Genomic DNA, 17622 nt, shown 5'->3' on the forward strand with positions numbered 1-17622 from the left:
GACCTAAAAAATTATCTTTAAAGTATACAATAAAAAAAAAAATTTCTCATTAAAACATTGTTATTTTATTAGTATTAAATATTATTTCATTTCATGCTTTGGCAAACTAATTCTTTGTAAAAAGGGTGAAGGTATTTATAAAAATTTTAAAAATTTTCAATGAAGCATACATACATATATATATATATATATGTATGTATGTATGTATGTATGTATTACAGAGATTGTTTGGCGATGGCTTTTAGTCAAAAAGATGTAAACCTAACTCAAATATAGCGTGCCAAATTGGCCAGCAGATTTTTCCGTATATTTGGCTTTTGTTTTGCTCCTATTTTTGTGGCACCTGTTTAGAGAAAGATTTAGATTTGGTGGGCACTTTTGTTTTTTTTAAATAATTTCTTGGACGGTTGATTGAAAGCGAATGCCACTGGTATTAGTTTGGAAGAAAGTCGTAGTATTTGCTTCACAAAACACTCAATTCAATGTCGTGGGCTAGTCCAGAAGACATTCTTCTCTCAACTTCTCTCGCTACCTATCTTGACAGTAATCTCTCTCTCGCTCTTTATATATTTTTTGTATTTTTTCAGATTGAACTGGGATGTCAATTTATTGCAATCCGGTTGTTTGATGTTTTTTGAGTTTCTTGATTTATAATTCTGTTTACTTTACTGTTTGATTTACTTTTCTTTTCTTTAAAAAAGGAGGTTGATTTTTAGTTGTTTTTATTATCTTGTTAACTTAGAAACAAGTAAAACTAGCAGGAAATTGATGTAATTTGTTCTTGAACTAATCAAAGCTGATGTTGCTACTAATTGAGGTTGATGTGGAATAGAATTAAAAGAATTAATGGGATATATGTTGCCTTTTTCCACCACTGTGGTCTGATTTAATTTTTTTTTTCTGGATTATCAACATCATAATATTATGGGGATTTAAGATTGAGAGTTGGCTGATTGTTTAGGCTAGTAGTTTGCTTCCCCAAAGGTAGCCTGTTTGATTTCTCCAAGACCTACCTTGTGTAAAATCAAGGTCACTGCTTTATAATGGTTGTGTATTTCATTGAATCTGTTTTAGTACTAGAGTTCACCGAGTGAATTCGGAATTTTCTTGTTTTGATAAGAAAATGCTTCCTGTAGAGCATCCAATTGCAATTTGACCTTCCTGTTGTAGGGAAATGTTTGAATTGTCAAACTGAAGCATGATACAATATATCATTGCTTTCATTAAAAAAAGGAAGGAAGAGTATTAGGCAACAGGATGGTGTTGGATGCGTTTGTTGTCTCCCTGGAAACTTGTGTATGTTTGGTGGTCTTTGTTTGTTGCATTGTTGTTCTGTCAGAAGTGGAACTGAAGTTCAATGTATGAGCATTTCTTTTTACTAGTGCATGCAAATTTCTTTATATCTTCCGAACTGTCTTTCTTGAGTTTTCTTAGGAGCTCTCATATTGATACAAACTTCTACTTGTAATGTCTTGCCTTAATCAATGGAAATAGTCTCACACTCTCACTAACCTATATGTAGAATTATGTCTGACATATACATTAAGAGATTGTAGGACAGTCAGTTCATTGCATATTATAGGCTCCTTACCCTTTTATATGCTTTGCAGAAAAAATTCTTGTCCTGCTGCGTGATGGTCGGAAGCTCTTGGGGCTGCTCCGTTCCTTTGATCAATTTGGTAGTAATCCATTGCATTCTGGGTGCAAATTTTGCGGTCTTAGTCTTTCGAAGTTTTGTTGCTGATGGAAATTCTTTTTTCTGTTTACAGCGAATGTTGTTCTTGAAGGTGCTTGTGATCGAACTATTGTTGGAGATCTTTACTGTGACATCCCCTTAGGTCTATATGTAATCCGTGGGGAAAATGTTGTTTTAATTGGAGAGCTGGTATATGCTTTGCTATAGTTTTATGAGACTTGATTGTTTCCAATTTCTACTCCATAATTTATGTTTCTTAGTTTTTACTACTCATCATGTAGGATTTAGAAAAGGAGGAGCTTCCCCCGCATATGACTCGTGTATCAACAGCAGAAATAAAAAGAGTAAGTACCATGACTGTGGTGTTGATCTTTGCTTATGCTGTACTTTTTGTATATTGGAATGTTTATACTGTGGGCGTATAGTTGAAGTTATTGAGTGAGGCTGCCATCTTAGGCTCCCACCTCAAGGTGGGTTAGTGGCAAGAAGCTTCTTAATGACATGGAGTAATATGTTACATTCAGGATGAAACATAGGCTACATATACATACGTGTATGTGATTTTTTCCAGAAAAGAAAATCAGGCAATGGTGCCTAAAATGAATTAGTTTGGTTACTTTGGTGCATCACTAATATTGATGAATGGATCTGCAGAATGATATAGATTATATTTGAGAACTGCCCCTCTTTTCTGTAAAAGGTTTTACTATCCTGGTAATCTGAATTGGATATCTAAGCTCTGTCCTTAATATATTGGTCGGCCTTCAGAGATATTCTATTGAGTTAGGCTGCTAGAGAATTAAACCTCATTACTATGCTTATGCCCCAAAGTTCCATTTGTTAACAGACTAATATTCTTTGAAACCTTGTGCTTTGCCTATAAGGGATTCTTTAATTTACTGTCTTATTATGTTTTTCCTTCGGATTGTCTCAAAATATGAAAGCTGTTCACTGCATTAATATGTCATGTATTTTGTTTTGTGTGACATGAGTTACTGAAATCCATTGTCTCCTCTCTTCAGGCTCAGAAAGCAGAAGGGGATGCTACAGCTTTAAAAGGCTCCATGAGAAAAAGAATGGAGTTCCTTGATTTTGATTAACAGATCCTTTTCTTTTTGTTACAAGTTCATACCTTGTCTGCAAATATTAGTGCAGTGGTAACCCTAAAGATATCGAAAGAGGGTAAAAAAAGCAGAACTTATTCCTGCTTCTTGTCTTGCTGGAGATTAGTGGAAGGGGAAAAAAACAGTAATTCCTTAGACCTCTGTAGCATGTGGCTTAAATTGATACGTTTAGCACACAGAACTGGGTTCTTAGTTTTAGTAAGGTTTTTGATTTTTTTCCTTAGTTTTATCAGAATTATGTTTATCTCCCCATTTATTCTCTTTTTACTCACTCTTCCAGTATCTGGTTCTCATTTGAACAAATTGTTGTTGCTTTGGTGCCGCATTTTGTAATGGCACTGTGTCTTTCTATTCGTTTGTAATGTGGTTATGTTATTTAAAATTACATGCAAAGATTCTTTTAATAACGGTTAAAATCCGTGTATTGGTGTTTGTATGTGTGTTTTTTTTTTTTTTTTTGACTGGGAGGAACTCTGCCCGACAAACTCCTGGGGCACGGGTAAGTCAAGGTCTAGTTTTGTTGCGGTTCTTCCTTATTCAGGCCCAAGCTAGTTGGTCCAAAATCTTTCACTCATGTTATTTGAACTCTGGTTATTCATAAGGAGATTCTTTTACTTCACTACTCAAGCTAATCGTTGGGGTCAATATTGGTGTTTTTAGTTCATGCAAAAAATGAAATATTATTAAAAAGATAGATTAGTAAGTAAAAATTAGTTATGTATTTAATTAAATTAATTTCTATAAATAATTATTGTGTTTGATTAGTAATAATAAAAAATATTTTTTTTTTATTTAAATGTTTTAAATATATTCAACTAAGTAAAAAATATCAAGATAAAGGAAACTGTAATAAATCAAAAATGAGAAACTAAGTGAGAAAACAATGAGAGAAAAATTGTAGTAACTCAAAATGCTAGGCCATTCCAGGTTGAATGAGAGTTTGGTGTTTTTTGTTTCAATTGATATTAATAGCTTTTCATCTTGTTAGATGTAATAACTTTTCATCTCGAAATTGACAATTTCTCATCTTGCTTGAACCATTTTTTAAATCTAAATAGAATCAGTTGTTTTTCATCTTGACTGAATCAACTTCTAGATCCAACGTAATTAACAAAATCGACAAAATTAATTTCAACTCTCATCTTGACACTAACTAGTGTTTTTTCATTGAGCATTTTAACGTCTTTTACCAAAACATTTTATTCTTAGCCATTTCTACAATCTCAATGTCTTTCACCCAAGATTTTGGCCTTTTTCACTGGAAGATTTGGGTGATTGATGGTGGTAAAAGGATAATTTTAATTTAGAATGACAACATTTTGATTTTCATGATTATTTAAATGAGCATAAAATAGTTAAGATAAAGTTTAAAGTCACTAATAATTTTAATTAAAAATAAAGACATTTTTATCTTAAAATTTTAATAAATAAAAGTAAAATTATAACAAAATTAATATTACCTTTCATACCACCTAAAGTATAAGTGATAATCAACTTTAATATTACTTATAAAGATAACCGGAATTTTGTATTATTTAATAAACCAAATAAAATAAAATCACTAATAAAACATCAATTACTAAAGTGTTCATAAATTAGTTGCAACCTTACTCTCACTAGGAGTTTTACAAAGTATTATTTGAAGGAGATGTGCAAGGAATGTACAGAATTGAATAGGTAAGGATTTTGGCTCTTCCATGAGGCTTTGTATCAGGGACCCTTTGTCTTGTGATTTGAATGAGAATGCAGATTCACATGATTTAATGAATTGCAGTTATTATTCAGAACATAAAAATAGGTGCAGGGTTGTTGCACAAAAGTATAAACATTCGAAGTTCCTCATTGTAACCATAACCATCCCTTTATGGAGGAGAACTTCAGATACTAAAACAATGAGTTGCTTAAAGTTACTGCAGGTTTCATTTGCTAAAGGGGAATGATGAATTTGAGGTTTCATAAGCTTCCACTAATTTTATTTTTCAAAGTAAAAATTAAACAAAGTCTAGCATGTAGTAGACTAGTTGATTTCCAGAGATACAAGTAAAACTTTGGAGGTCTGTAGTTTTAATAATACTTAAGCACTCAAGATTCCTGAAGCCACAAGCATTATTGGGGCATTACAAGCCTGAAATTCACAGATCAACGCAGAGTCAACCTTCTCTTTACTCCTCAAAGGTAAGCAGAGAGATGAGCTGCTCATGCTTGGGAAAACGAGATATAAGATCAGCGCGCTTTGCTAACTCAAAGTCCTCAAACTGAAAGGCAGGTGCACAAGTGCAGCCGACGAGGGAATAGTGGCTCTCAGCATCCCTTGGTTCACCTTTGCTCACCACCCCATCTGAGGAAATCTGAAAATCCTTTGTTGGAAAAGCACCAAACCATACATTTGGAGGCACTGCATACTGTGGTTGCTGATTGCTTCCAACAAGATCATTTCCAAGACATGTTAATTTAATTTGTCCATCTTTATCATCCAGTTCAATTACCTGAAGGAAAATATATAATGTCAGAAAGATAGACAAGGTCAAACAAAACAGAAACATTGGCAAGAGGAAAACTGTTCTGCAAATCACAAAGTCTCTTCTCTGCAAAGGTCATTTTGTACTCACTATGTGTTTGCACAGGTTCAACCTATGAACTTTGTCAATTTCTGTCATTGTTTTAAGCTTAAGAATTACATTTCAAATAATCACTGGCTTCAGGTAAGAAAAAGAAAATTCAAAACGAATTTTTTATCCATATATTTATTGTTTAAAAAGGAAATCTCCAATCAGTTCTTACATAAAAAGAAATTGCAATAGTCATGCTGCACTGTTTATATTAAATATATTGTTCTTTTGTATATTTATTGTCCGTGGAATCCAAAGGTAGCTTTGGCAAATAGATATTCAATTAACACAAGACCAAATTCAATTTAGGGGCTACAAGGTTGAGACAAAAGTAATCATGCCATTCAGTAGCCACACTGAAAGCTAGTTTATAACAAAGGCTCATTCTTCATAGGGCTTGTACAGCCAGGCTATTTGGAAATGAGGCACTAAATTATAAATACGTCAAATAAAAATTATTTTGTCATGGAAACTAGGCTAGATAAGGCCAATGAGAGCACAACATGACCAGCGATCACAGAGAAATTTATTTTGTGATGGAAACCATGCTTAACAAGGACAATGAATATAAACTATTTCTAGCTATCAAAGTACAGCCAGTATTATTCTTACTGTAAGAGGCTCTCCCACATAAAAATGCCAAGTCTCTGCACATGGTATCCGGTGAAGGCGTGACACACTGCCTGATGGCAGGAGGAAATATATATTTGTGCTGACAGGACGACCAACTTTATCTGTGAAAACATTAAGTCTTATTATTCAATTGGATTACAATTAAAAATCATATTGTTTCTAAGAAAAACAGGCACCCAACCAAAAACCCCATTAAGATAAATAACTTAATTGTATTCCAACACTATATATAGTAGAATACAGGCATTATTATAAATAAATTTATTTATTGAATAGATTCAAACTACCAAATCAAATGCATCTACATCCAACCAACTTTAAATCAATCAAAATACATTGGAAATAACATTCAAGAACAGCAGCATTTTATGAACGTTTTATCAATGAAATCACGGAAATACAAGGAAAATTCTATCAAGTTGTACTTTAATCCATAATTTTGAAGAAATATCAGCAAATTTGAATGTACAGAATCAAATGATTAACTCTACGAAGCTGTAAACCTTAATTTCAACATAAAGGAAAATATAAGTTCCTCAAAATTTAAAATAAGATTTCAGTCAGTCTGTTATTTACTAGCTATACCGACCTAAAATGCACCCACCAATGACATGTAACTTTTGAAAAATTATAAATGACTAGGATACCACCCCAGCTTTTGACTTCAGAATCTATTGTGAGAAACTATGTATTCAAAAGCCAGTACAGAATCAGTATATGTATAATCAATGAATTACATACAACCTTTTATCAAAAGAAAATTTAAAAACAAATTTCACGCAGGCTTACTTTGAAAATGATTTCCTAAGCACAGAAGACAAATAGCACATAAAAGAGGTCAACTTCCAACGATACAAAGAATATACAATCAAGGATTACTGCGTAACTCTTCCAGTAATGTTAGAGGGGAGTCCTTGGATCAGAATAACTCGAAACATGATCCAAGGGCTGCCAATCCTCTGTCTATATAGAAGATAAGATAGTAGAACCCTAGGAATTAAACAAAAACTATTCCAAAACGAGTTAAAAAAAATCTATACCCAGATTAGTAAACCAGATATTTACTGGATTTGTCATATTATCATTTATGCCAAAAGAAAACAAGTCAAAAGTGAAAGAATAAAAGAAAGATTAAATTCATGAGAAGACTTACACCGAGGAGGCAGTTGAGATTTGGAGAGAATAACAGAAGAATCTCTAAACGTTTCTGCGTAAAACCCACCTTCTGGGTGAGGTTTAAGGTTCAGTTTTGCAGCAATCTCTGACGCGGTAGCCATGGTAACGTTCGCTTTCTTCTCCTTCAACAACTTACATTCATTGTTTCTCCCTCCAGATCTAGTGTTAGACTTAAGAAGTTGAGTTGGTGACGGTGACGAATGATGGAGCCCACTGGTTTGAATTGAGCCCACTGGTTTGACCATTGACAAATCATTTTCTTTTCATTTCAATAATCTGATGCCATTCGAAGACAATTAGAATGACTTTGTGGTTTTGTATAATCAGTCATAAAAATAGTCAATAAACCTAACCCTTCTGTTGAAATTCAATCAAATAGCCAATTAGTTGATATTCTCGTCTAAACAGTTTCAAATCAGGATTTTTCAAGACAAATTGGACGTGTGTAACATTTATGTTACGAGATATTAACAAAATTAGTAAAATATTGCTCTAGATTTAAATTTTTATTACTTCTATGAAACCTTCTAAATATTATGATTTCAATCAATCAATCATTCGATATTGTTTTAAACTGATAGGTAGATATTACACATGTTTAACTTATTTAAAGAACTTGAAAGACTCTATTTGATACTGTTTTGATGAGAGTATCAATTACCTGATCTTTCAATCGAATTTTAGACAACTTCAAATTTTTTCTATCTAGCTTCTTTTTAATGAAAATCTATCATTTTAACATGCTTTGTACCATCATGTTAAATTGGATTAGGGAAATATTAAAAAAAAAAAAGTCTCTGCTACCTAAGATTTACCCTAAGTTTCTTATAAAATCTACGCGGCCAAAGGACTTATTCCCACTCAATGCGTTTTCAAAGTTTTATCTATGATATTTTAAAAATTCAAATATTTATTTATAAGTTGTTAATTTTAACCAAAATAAGAGATAAAATCATCATTTTATAACTAAACTCTAAAATCTAAGAATTTAATGATTCCCCCCCCCCCCCCCAATAGTTTAAACAACAAAGATTTTTTTCCTATCCAAAAATTTGAATCTGCCATGTTGTCAGTGGCAAAACTTAAGATCTCATGGTAGTTTTAGTCCACTCAACCACTTAACATTGTGAATTAGCTTGGCTACAATAAAAGCCCAAACTATGGAAGTTTAAGTCCAATATGTTGTTAGGCCCAATTTGTTTCTTTTTTATTTGTACAAAATATGAGCAATGCTACATATATATGTATATATATATATGTATATATGTATATGTATATATATGTATATATGTATATATATATATATATACACTATTTAGATAAACAGATTATATGTCATCATATGATTAAGTAATTTTTAAATTTATTTTAAAATTATTAAATCACATGATAACACATAATTTATATACCAAAAATATGTATGTATAATTTTATTAAAAAACTATTAGAGGTTATTTATTACAACTCCCTTTTGTCTTTCAATTCTGAATTTGGGATAAATGTGATGGAAGATTTCGAGTTGATGTTGTGAGTTGAGATTTGCAAGTATAAAGTAGTTTTCATCTCACTAAAATAGAAACTAAGGATAACAAAATATTTTTTCCCTAAAGATATCATAAAGAGTAATATTATATGTACAAACAAATCTTATTAATTTATCTATACAATTTGATGTAGTCAGATATAATTAAATGATTTTGAAGTAAGAGAAAAAATAAACCATCACATCTTCACATATAGACATATCAGTTTGTATATATATGTTTGTAAGATTTGTTTATAAATATAATTTATTCTATCACATATAATTCTTCATTTTCATTTAAATAATATATTCTCACCCTCAACATCCCTGTTTAATAATTTGAACCAAGACTTCAAAAATAATTGCTAACATCTTTAATCATATGAAAAAAATAAAAATTTGTGAAGAAATATGTACAGGGAGTCAGTGACAAGTGACGATTGAATTCACCAAATTTTTTTTTTTGGTAATATGTATTGGTTGGATGAGTAAATTCAAAGTCCGATAATCAAACTCATAGCCACTACACTAGATAAGTTAAAGTTTCAGGTAATTCATGCAAATTTTGATTTTTGTAATTTTTGTGTAAAACCTATCTAAGATGGCAAACAACTTAGAATTTTCAAGAACTAATCTAGTTCTAACAAACGTTAACATGTGAGATACTATCAACATCAAATCACAAAATGTTTATTAATTTTAATAAATCATAATAATAATGAATTTCTTTAGAATGCAAATCTTCAAATCACATAGTTGCCATAGAATCCTAATTGGGAATGACAATTCTACCCTTTTAATCGGATTTTTCCCTATGAACTTTGTCAATTTCTGTCATTGTTTTAAGCTTAAGAATTACATTTCAAATAATCACTGGCTTCAGGTAAACAAAAGAAAATTCAAAACGAATTTTTTATCCATGTATTTATTGTTTAAAAAGGAAATCTCCAATCAGTTCTTACATGAAAAGAAATTGCAAAAGTCATGCTGCACTGTTTATATTAAATGTATTGTTCTTTTGTATATTTATTGTCCGTGGAATCCAAAGGTAGCTTTGGCAAATAGATATTCAATTAACGCAAGACCAAATTCAATTTAGGGGCTACAAGGTTGAGACAAAACTAATCATGCCATTCAGTAGCCACACTGAAAGCCAGTTTATAACAAAGGACCATTCTTCATAGGGCTTGTACAGCCAGGCTATTTGGAAATGAGGCACTAAATTATATATACGTCAAATAAAAAATATTTTGTTATGGAAACTAGGCTAGATAAGGCCAATGAAAGCACAACATGACCAGCGATCACAGAGAAATTTATTTTGTGATGGAAACCATGCTTAACAGGGACAATGAATATAAACTATTTCTAGCTATCAAAGTACAGCCAGTATTATTCTTACTGTAAGAGGCTCTCCCGCATAAAAATGCCAAGTCTCTGCACATGGTATCCGGTGAAGGCGTGACACACTGCCTGATGGTAGGAGGAAATATATATTTGTGCTGACAGGACGATCAACTTTATCTGTGAAAACATTAAGTCTTATTATTCAATTGGATTACAATTAAAAATCATATTGTTTCTAAGGAAAACAGGCACTCAACCAAAAACCCCATTAAGATAAATAACTTAATTGTATTCCAACACTATATATAGTAGAATACAGGCATTATTATAAATAAATTTATTTATTGAATAGATTCAAACTACCAAATCAAATGCATCTACATCCAACCAACTTTAAATCAATCAAAATACATTGGAAATAACATTCAAGAACAGCAGCATTTTATGAACGTTTTATCAATGAAATCACGGAAATACAAGGAAAATTCTATCAAGTTGTACTTTAATCCATAATTTTGAAGAAATATCAGCAAATTTGAATGTACAGAATCAAATGATTAACTCTACGAAGCTGTAAACCTTAATTTCAACATAAAGGAAAATATAAGTTCCTCAAAATTTAAAATAAGATTTCAGTCAGTCTGTTATTTACTAGCTATACCGACCTAAAATGCACCCACCAATGACATGTAACTTTTGAAAAATTATAAATGACTAGGATACCACCCCAGCTTTTGACTTCAGAATCTATTGTGAGAAACTATGTATTCAAAAGCCAGTACAGAATCAGTATATGTATAATCAATGAATTACATACAACCTTTTATCAAAAGAAAATTTAAAAACAAATTTCACGCAGGCTTACTTTGAAAATGATTTCTTAAGCACAGAAGACAAATAGCACATAAAAGAGGTCAACTTCCAACGATACAAAGAATATACAATCAAGGATTACTGCGTAACTCTTCCAGTAATGTTAGAGGGGAGTCCTTGGATCAGAATAACTCGAAACATGATCCAAGGGCTGCCAATCCTCTGTCTATATAGAAGATAAGATAGTAGAACCCTAGGAATTAAACAAAAACTATTCCAAAACGAGTTAAAAAAATCTATACCCAGATTAGTAAACCAGATATTTACTGGATTTGTCATATTATCATTTATGCCAAAAGAAAACAAGTCAAAAGTGAAAGAATAAAGGAAAGATTAAATTCATGAGAAGACTTACACCGAGGAGGCAGTTGAGATTTGGAAAGAATAACAGAAGAATCTCTAAACGTTTCTGCGTAAAACCCACCTTCTGGGTGAGGTTTAAGGTTCAGTTTTGCAGCAATCTCTGACGCGGTAGCCATGGTAACGTTCGCTTTCTTCTCCTTCAACAACTTACATTCATTGTTTCTCCCTCCAGATCTAGTGTTAGACTTAAGAAGTTGAGTAGGTGACGGTGACGAATGATGGAGCCCACTGGTTTGACCATTGACAAATCATTTTCTTTTCATTTCAATAATCTGATGCCATTCGAAGACAATTAGAATGACAAGTTCATAGGTTACCTAATCTTTCAATCGAATCTTAGACAACTTCAAATTTTTTCTATCTAGCTTCTTTTCAATGAAAATCTATCATTTTAACATGCTTTGTACCATCATGTTAAATTGGATTAGGGAAATATTAAAAAAAAAAAGTCTCTGCTACCTAAGATTTACCCTAAGTTTCTTATAAAATCTACGCGGCCAAAGGACTTATTCCCACTCAATGCGTTTTCAAAGTTTTATCTATGATATTTTAAAAATTCAAATACCTATTTATAAATTGTTAATTTTAACCAAAATAAGAGATAAAATCATCATTTTATAACTAAACTCTAAAATCTAAGAATTTAATGATTCCCCCCCCCCCCCCCCCCCCCCCCCCCCCCCCCATAGTTTAAAAAACAAACATTTTTTTCCTATCCAAAAATTTGAAAATTTCACTTTTCCTCCTAAAGTTTTTTCTTCATTTTCCAACAATGGGAATCAAAAACCACAATCGATTAGCCATCTCAGCATCTTCTTCTTCGATTGTTGACCTTCCCATGGAAACAAGTTCGTCTAACAAGGACAAACTGTCTTCTTTTGACAAAGAGACGAAGAACTCTTTGTCTGATGAATCTACTCAGGTGGGAAGGCCGATGACCCAAGGAAAAGATAATGGGTGGTCGACCAACAATGGTAGTGGATTCCCGTTGCAAAAGAATGAAGAAAAAACTTTAGAGGGAAAATGAATTTTTCAATCTTGTGAGTGAAAAAAATTATTAGTTTTTCAAACTACTGGAGAGAGAGGGGGGAATGATATAAACGCCTAGGGGAGAATGTTTTATTATTGAAATTTAAATACTACCTTAAAGATGTATTACTGAATATAAATTTATTATTATATTTGATAAAATTAGTATATATAAATAATTATTGTGTTTGACTAGAAGTAATAAAAAAATAAGAATATATTATTTTATTTATTATATGAAAGATTGATAGGTATACAAAATATTTTTTATATTATTTATTATTTTAATTAAAAATTGAGGTGATTTTGTCCTAAAAATTTAATAAGTAAAGATAAAAAAACAATAATAATTAAGATTATCATGATAATCTTTTAATATCTCAGGTAAAGGTGAGGGGTAATTAGATTACCTCATATATTATCCTGTAATTTTTTATTACTTTGTAAACCAAACAAAGTAATAAAAGTAATAAAAGATAAATTATTAAGAGAATTTTTAAATCTCCCAATCAGACAGACCCTTAAAGTTTTAGGGTTTAATAATAAAATAACGATTTTATCTTCTATAACTAATATTTTTGATTAAAGTCAATAACTTATAAGTGGACGTTTAAATTTTTGAAACTTTGTGAGTGAGACATTGAAAACGCATCAAAACTTGGGTGGTAATAAGTCCTTTAGGCCAATCCACGCTCCCAAAGTCTTTCCATTACTTCCCAATCTCTCACCGCTCTATTTATAGGACAACTTAATTTGAGAACTCCATACAGTGCATCATCACCAACAAACCCAACCTACATTTATAAGAAAGGTGTTTGTTAATATGCGATCATATTAAAATTACCCATAAAAGATGATGAATGTACCTTCACCAAGCATAAAATCCATGATCATGCTCTGGAAATTTGGTGCAACTGATTGAGAAGGAAACGGTTGGTTGGTTACCAATTGCATACTTTTAATTTTTTTAATCACTTAATTATATGGTGATATATTATTTATTTATCTAATTATATACTAAAATACATGTACACAAAATATTACTCAAAAGCATTACGGATTTAGTTCAAATGAGAAATATAAATAATAAAGTGACAATCATGAGAGCATGAGTAGAACTTTTACTGGAAGTTCGATTATGATAATTTAATCCAGTTATATTGTCCATAAAGAATACAAACATTGTTGGGCGGCCTACAGATCGGCCAGAAAAAAATTAGGTTCAACCATGCAACAGCTACAGTGCTTTACGGTCTTCAGCCGCCGCCTGAATGGCAAACGACAGAATATGGAAGGAAATAGTCAATGCAAATTGAGCAATCAAAATACTGTCAACACAAACAAAGCATCTCCTAATTTGAATTCCCCATCAGAAGCATTTACCTCGAGAAAGAACAATGGTTTCACCACAAGAGAGCAAAGTCTGGTACCTGTGAAATAACTTAAATCATAGAAACCATCAAAGTTCATCTCTGAAAAATTAGCACCAACAGCTTCTGCCAAATATGTTGCCTGCAAAATATTTCACACAATAATTCAAAATTACTAATCAATATCTTATCAAAAGGCCATTATGGAGTAATATGGAACCTGGAACAGGAAGGAAGAGACATTAAATCTTGAATAGCCTTCTTCAGATCAAAAGCATCTTTCACTCTACCATCCAAAAATATCCATGTGTCACAAAAATCCGGCAGAAAATGACAAATTACTAGATGAGAAACAATCAGGGTTTTACTTGGGAATTTTTTTCTTTTTTCTGTGTGAATGCCATAGTTGACGGAGCCCCTTGATAAGTCTTGATTATACACATATTTATGTCCTTTTTTATAGGTTTGCTACTTCAATTTGAAAAAGAAGGTCTCTCTAAGGGCTTAAAATGTATCCTCTTTTGTTTTCTTGTAGGGGAAAGCAAAAAAGACAAATTAAAGTTTTTGCCTTAAAGAATCTTGATAATTAAAGCAGAGAGCAAAGAGAGAATGAGAAGAAAGGAGATTCCGTAATTTGGGAAGTAAAGGAGACTACAGCTAGCTAATTCATGGCTTTGTAGTATCTTTGTTTATTTATAGTTAAAGATTGTTTGATTTCATGTTAAGTATGTATTACGATCATAACGTTATTTGAAGTCCAGCCAACTTTTAATAGATCTGTTTCATGTGATTGAGGTCAAGAGGTGATGTTGCATGAGTACTCAATAGTCATAGGCACAATTGGAAAAAAGTCAAGCAAAGATGACATCTCATTAAGTTTCAGCTCGTATACTGCAAAAATAAAAAAAATTAAATTTAAAAAAAAAAAAAAAAAGCAAACCTGGGGTACTACCGGTCAGCATGTAAATCTCAGTTGTTGAGTATAGTCCTCCAAGGATAGTGCGCTTGACATACCAATCTATATCAGAGGCCTCATCACCAGGAGCATGCCAAATCCCATCAACCAACATTGCTCACTGCTTAAAACTTGTGGAAACATTCAAGGGTTGGGCCTGGAGAGGGGAATAGCAGATCTACAAGGAGTTAAAACTCCACCTAAAGCTAGCACTTTTACCAAAAAAAGGGGCAAAATAATTGGTACTTGGATGCTAAGAGCTTGTGGCCACTTTGAAATGTAGGGTGCTTGCATTTCCAGACTAATTTTGATGAGCTTGGAGATGCACTGACTTGGAATCAAGTTCTGTAAATCCTCTCCTGAATCAATTCTATCGATAAGCCTTTGTAGCCAATCATCCATGAAATACTGAACAGGTAGATAGATAAAAAGAAGTCACTTTTAAAGTAAAATGACTTTTTGAGCTGAAACCGGGCAGTGCAACTAAGCATGTTTGATTGAAATCACTGCATGTCTAGACTGATCAATGAAACAGTACCTTCAAGATCAAAAACATAAATGCATTAGAATCTAAAGTTTTATATCGATTCAATGACACGGCTAAGAACGTGCTCAAAAGTAGCCTACAGATATGAAACCAATAAACCATTAAAGCTCAATTAAGTCCAACGCTTAAGAATTATGATAACTCCCAAAAGCCCCACCCCTTTTTTCCAAATTTTTATGTCTAGCAAAAGCATGGCAATCAAATTAGCATCAAATTATATAAAAAATCACTACCAAAAATTACATAGCATTTCAACAGAATCCAAAATTGCAGAAAATTTTCATAAATTAAGGCGGAATAGATGAAAAAAAAAAACCTCAACAAGTGCAGCTTCTTTTCTAGGGAAAGATCCAATGATGGCAGGAGAAACGCCGACTACTCTTGCTCCTGCAATCATAGCCGCTTCAGTCCATCCCAACCTGTACGTTATACACATTCTTAATATATATATCTCGAATTATTATTCGGAGAATTAAATTTGAAACATTAGAAACACAGACGACGTGTGGCAGGGAGGCCTCAAGTAGTCGCGCTTGCTCGTCTTGGTAGTCGACAGCTGGTCTCTGCCACTTAAATCGTCGAGCTTCCTCCGCCACAGACAAATACGAAGTAGAAGAATCAGAAACATTAGGGATTCGAAGGCTTGGAGGTTGATTAGGGACTGAATGAGAATCAACTGAAGTAGTTAAGAAAGGGTAAGAGCTAATGATCTTCCGAGGATTCGGGAGCAACCCCATATGGACTTTGCTAATATTACCCGAGGTGGCACCGTATACAAGGCTCTTCGCCGCCGTTCTGTACATTCTTTTCGCACCGGTTTGGTGTGACGGTGAGATGGGGACGAGGAAAATCTTAACAGTTTATTGGGTTAGCCATTTATTGTTATTCCGCGTGTCCGTGCATCTGCCACCAACTTGTCAAGAAAGCGTTGGAGGATTAAATCAGAAATAGATATCAACAAGATGTAACATCAGTTTTCTCTCTCCTGTCAGTCCAAAACATCAGCGCCTCCCTTCCCATTGTTCGGAAATTGACTCAGAAATTTTCCTCTAGAATTTCAAGAATGAAAATTCCCAAACAATAAACATCGGACTTGGGAGAAACGTGCCTGTATTCAATGAACTCGTGGGTTTTGTACGCAAACAATGCCTCTGTCGCATTAGAGGATGAAAGGCCTAATCAGTCAGCAGTGGCCTATAATTTTCTTTGAGAAGAACAATGCTGGACTTGGGATTCCCAGGCGGAAGTTCATGAGATGAAAACTCTGAATGAATGAAACCCGTTCCGCTTTCAATGCCCTTGACTATCTTCAGTCGGGTATGCCAATTCAATTTAACTTGACTAATCATTACCTCTATGAATGTTAAGACTTATGTTTGTCTCGTTTTTTTGGGTGATGTCATTAGGAGACTGAGGTCCAAGTGCTATAGATTAGCTTCGTTCCAGTAGAAGCTTGTACTCCACTTCATGATGTCGTCTTGATATGAGTTATTTTGAAGAAACTGAGAGTTATTACCACGGACATGTGACAAGCTTTGCATGCCAAAGATTATTCTCGTCATGACATGCAGATCATGCGTTCCTCTCCTCGCACAAGATTCTTTTCTCTATACTATGGATGGCCGCCTTCGCTTCCGTCTTCTTTTGGCTGCGAAAGTTTATTGTCGTAGGCTTTTCTTTTTTCAGATGGGGAGTGTCTGCCACGCCGATCCCTTCTTTTAGACATGTGGTATTTTATTTAACAGATTTCGGGGGAGTGGGAGACGGAGTTACTTTAAATACAGAGGCTTTTGGGAGGGCGGTTTCTGCCATTTCTAAACTTGGTAAGAGAGGTGGTGCGCAGATTAATATGCCTCCTGGAAAATGGCTTACGGCGCCGTTTAATCTAACTAGCCAGACGACTCTTTTTCTTGCTGAGGATGCTGAGATTCTTGGCATCCAGGTCGGTGATTATTTTTATTTCTAAGATTCTTTTTTATTATTCATTTTCACTATATTTCCAAGTTTGTATCTCATTTTTGTATTTTAATCCACTAGGGCTATGCATCATGTGTCTCATAATTACTTAATCTCTACAATATTTGCATTTTTTTTTTTAATTTAATGACTAGATTATAGCAAAGGGACAATGGATCAGATGCCATAGCCTTGCCAAATTTGTTATTGAACTTCAAAAACGGAAAACGATTTTGGGGCCTTCGGTTTGAGGTAATTTATAATCACGTTAATATTATATATTTTATTATTGATATTATTTTATTTAATTTATAAAATAATCTTTTATTATGACTTGATAATTAATATAAAATCTGATTATCATATCTAATTTAGGTATTATAAAATTATTAAAATAATTGTTATAATTTTACCATTAC

The 17622-nt window shown here is 32.8% G+C and overlaps 3 protein-coding genes across 9 annotated transcripts; 1 reads left to right on the forward strand and 2 right to left on the reverse strand.

The window, feature by feature from the left end:
* Positions 1–239: 239 nt before the first annotated feature.
* Positions 240–3252, forward strand: LOC123200165 (sm-like protein LSM1B). The gene is made up of 5 exons (XM_044615312.1): positions 240–543; positions 1611–1679; positions 1770–1885; positions 1978–2040; positions 2719–3252. The coding sequence occupies exons 1-5, from the start codon at positions 483–485 to the stop codon at positions 2794–2796; spliced, it is 387 nt and encodes a 128-aa protein (XP_044471247.1). The 5' UTR covers positions 240–482; the 3' UTR covers positions 2797–3252.
* Positions 3253–4764: 1512 nt separating this feature from the next.
* Positions 4765–11564, reverse strand: LOC123199966. 2 transcript variants are annotated; one of them, XM_044615027.1, is made up of 3 exons: positions 11339–11564; positions 10166–10287; positions 4765–5306 (listed from the first exon to the last, which is right to left on the reverse strand). In XM_044615027.1, the coding sequence occupies exons 1-3, from the start codon at positions 11460–11462 to the stop codon at positions 4983–4985; spliced, it is 570 nt and encodes a 189-aa protein (XP_044470962.1). In that variant the 5' UTR covers positions 11463–11564; the 3' UTR covers positions 4765–4982. The 2 variants fall into 2 exon arrangements, with proteins under 2 accessions (XP_044470962.1, XP_044470961.1); XM_044615026.1 differs by lacking the exons at positions 10166–10287; positions 11339–11564 and adding exons at positions 6042–6163; positions 7216–7527.
* A 1920-nt stretch (positions 11565–13484) lies between these two features.
* On the reverse strand, positions 13485–17168 carry LOC123200195 (ubiquinone biosynthesis protein COQ9, mitochondrial-like). 6 transcript variants are annotated; one of them, XR_006498518.1, is made up of 5 exons: positions 15748–17168; positions 15564–15666; positions 14698–15238; positions 13966–14031; positions 13485–13887 (listed from the first exon to the last, which is right to left on the reverse strand). XR_006498518.1 is itself a non-coding variant. In XM_044615344.1 (4 exons), exons 1-3 carry the CDS (start codon positions 15873–15875, stop codon positions 14845–14847), a joined length of 495 nt encoding a protein of 164 aa, XP_044471279.1. In that variant the 5' UTR covers positions 15876–17166; the 3' UTR covers positions 13485–14031; positions 14698–14844. The 6 variants fall into 6 exon arrangements, 3 of the variants coding, with proteins under 3 accessions (XP_044471279.1, XP_044471278.1, XP_044471276.1); XR_006498517.1 differs by having other exon boundaries at positions 13485–13642; positions 13759–14031; positions 14686–15238; positions 15748–17167; XR_006498516.1 differs by having other exon boundaries at positions 14686–15238; positions 15748–17166.
* Between the last annotated feature and the right edge of the window lie 454 nt (positions 17169–17622).

Source organism: Mangifera indica, chromosome 17 (assembly GCF_011075055.1).
Source record: "Mangifera indica cultivar Alphonso chromosome 17, CATAS_Mindica_2.1, whole genome shotgun sequence".
In the NCBI taxonomy this organism is placed as follows: Eukaryota; Viridiplantae; Streptophyta; class Magnoliopsida; order Sapindales; family Anacardiaceae; genus Mangifera; species Mangifera indica.

Excerpts from the sequence above, each read along its gene's own strand:
- LOC123200165 (XM_044615312.1), top strand. The coding sequence starts at position 483 with ATGTCGTGGGCTAGTCCAGAAGACATTCTTCTCTCAACTTCTCTCGCT. Across the intron at positions 544-1,610 it reads TCTCGCTACCTATCTTGACA|AAAAAATTCTTGTCCTGCTG; the intron begins GTAATCTCTCTC and ends TATGCTTTGCAG. Across the intron at positions 1,680-1,769 it reads CCGTTCCTTTGATCAATTTG|CGAATGTTGTTCTTGAAGGT; the intron begins GTAGTAATCCAT and ends TTCTGTTTACAG.
- LOC123199966 (XM_044615026.1), bottom strand. The coding sequence starts at position 7,483 with ATGGTCAAACCAGTGGGCTCAATTCAAACCAGTGGGCTCCATCATTCG. Across the intron at positions 6,164-7,215 it reads ATCTCAACTGCCTCCTCGGT|ATAAAGTTGGTCGTCCTGTC; the intron begins GTAAGTCTTCTC and ends ATGTTTTCACAG. Across the intron at positions 5,307-6,041 it reads ATGTGGGAGAGCCTCTTACA|GTAATTGAACTGGATGATAA; the intron begins GTAAGAATAATA and ends ATTTTCCTTCAG.
- LOC123200195 (XM_044615344.1), bottom strand. The coding sequence starts at position 15,875 with ATGTTTCTGATTCTTCTACTTCGTATTTGTCTGTGGCGGAGGAAGCTC. Across the intron at positions 15,667-15,747 it reads AGGCCTCCCTGCCACACGTC|GTTGGGATGGACTGAAGCGG; the intron begins GTCTGTGTTTCT and ends TATAACGTACAG. Across the intron at positions 15,109-15,563 it reads AAGAAGCTGCACTTGTTGAG|TATTTCATGGATGATTGGCT; the intron begins GTTTTTTTTTTT and ends CTACCTGTTCAG.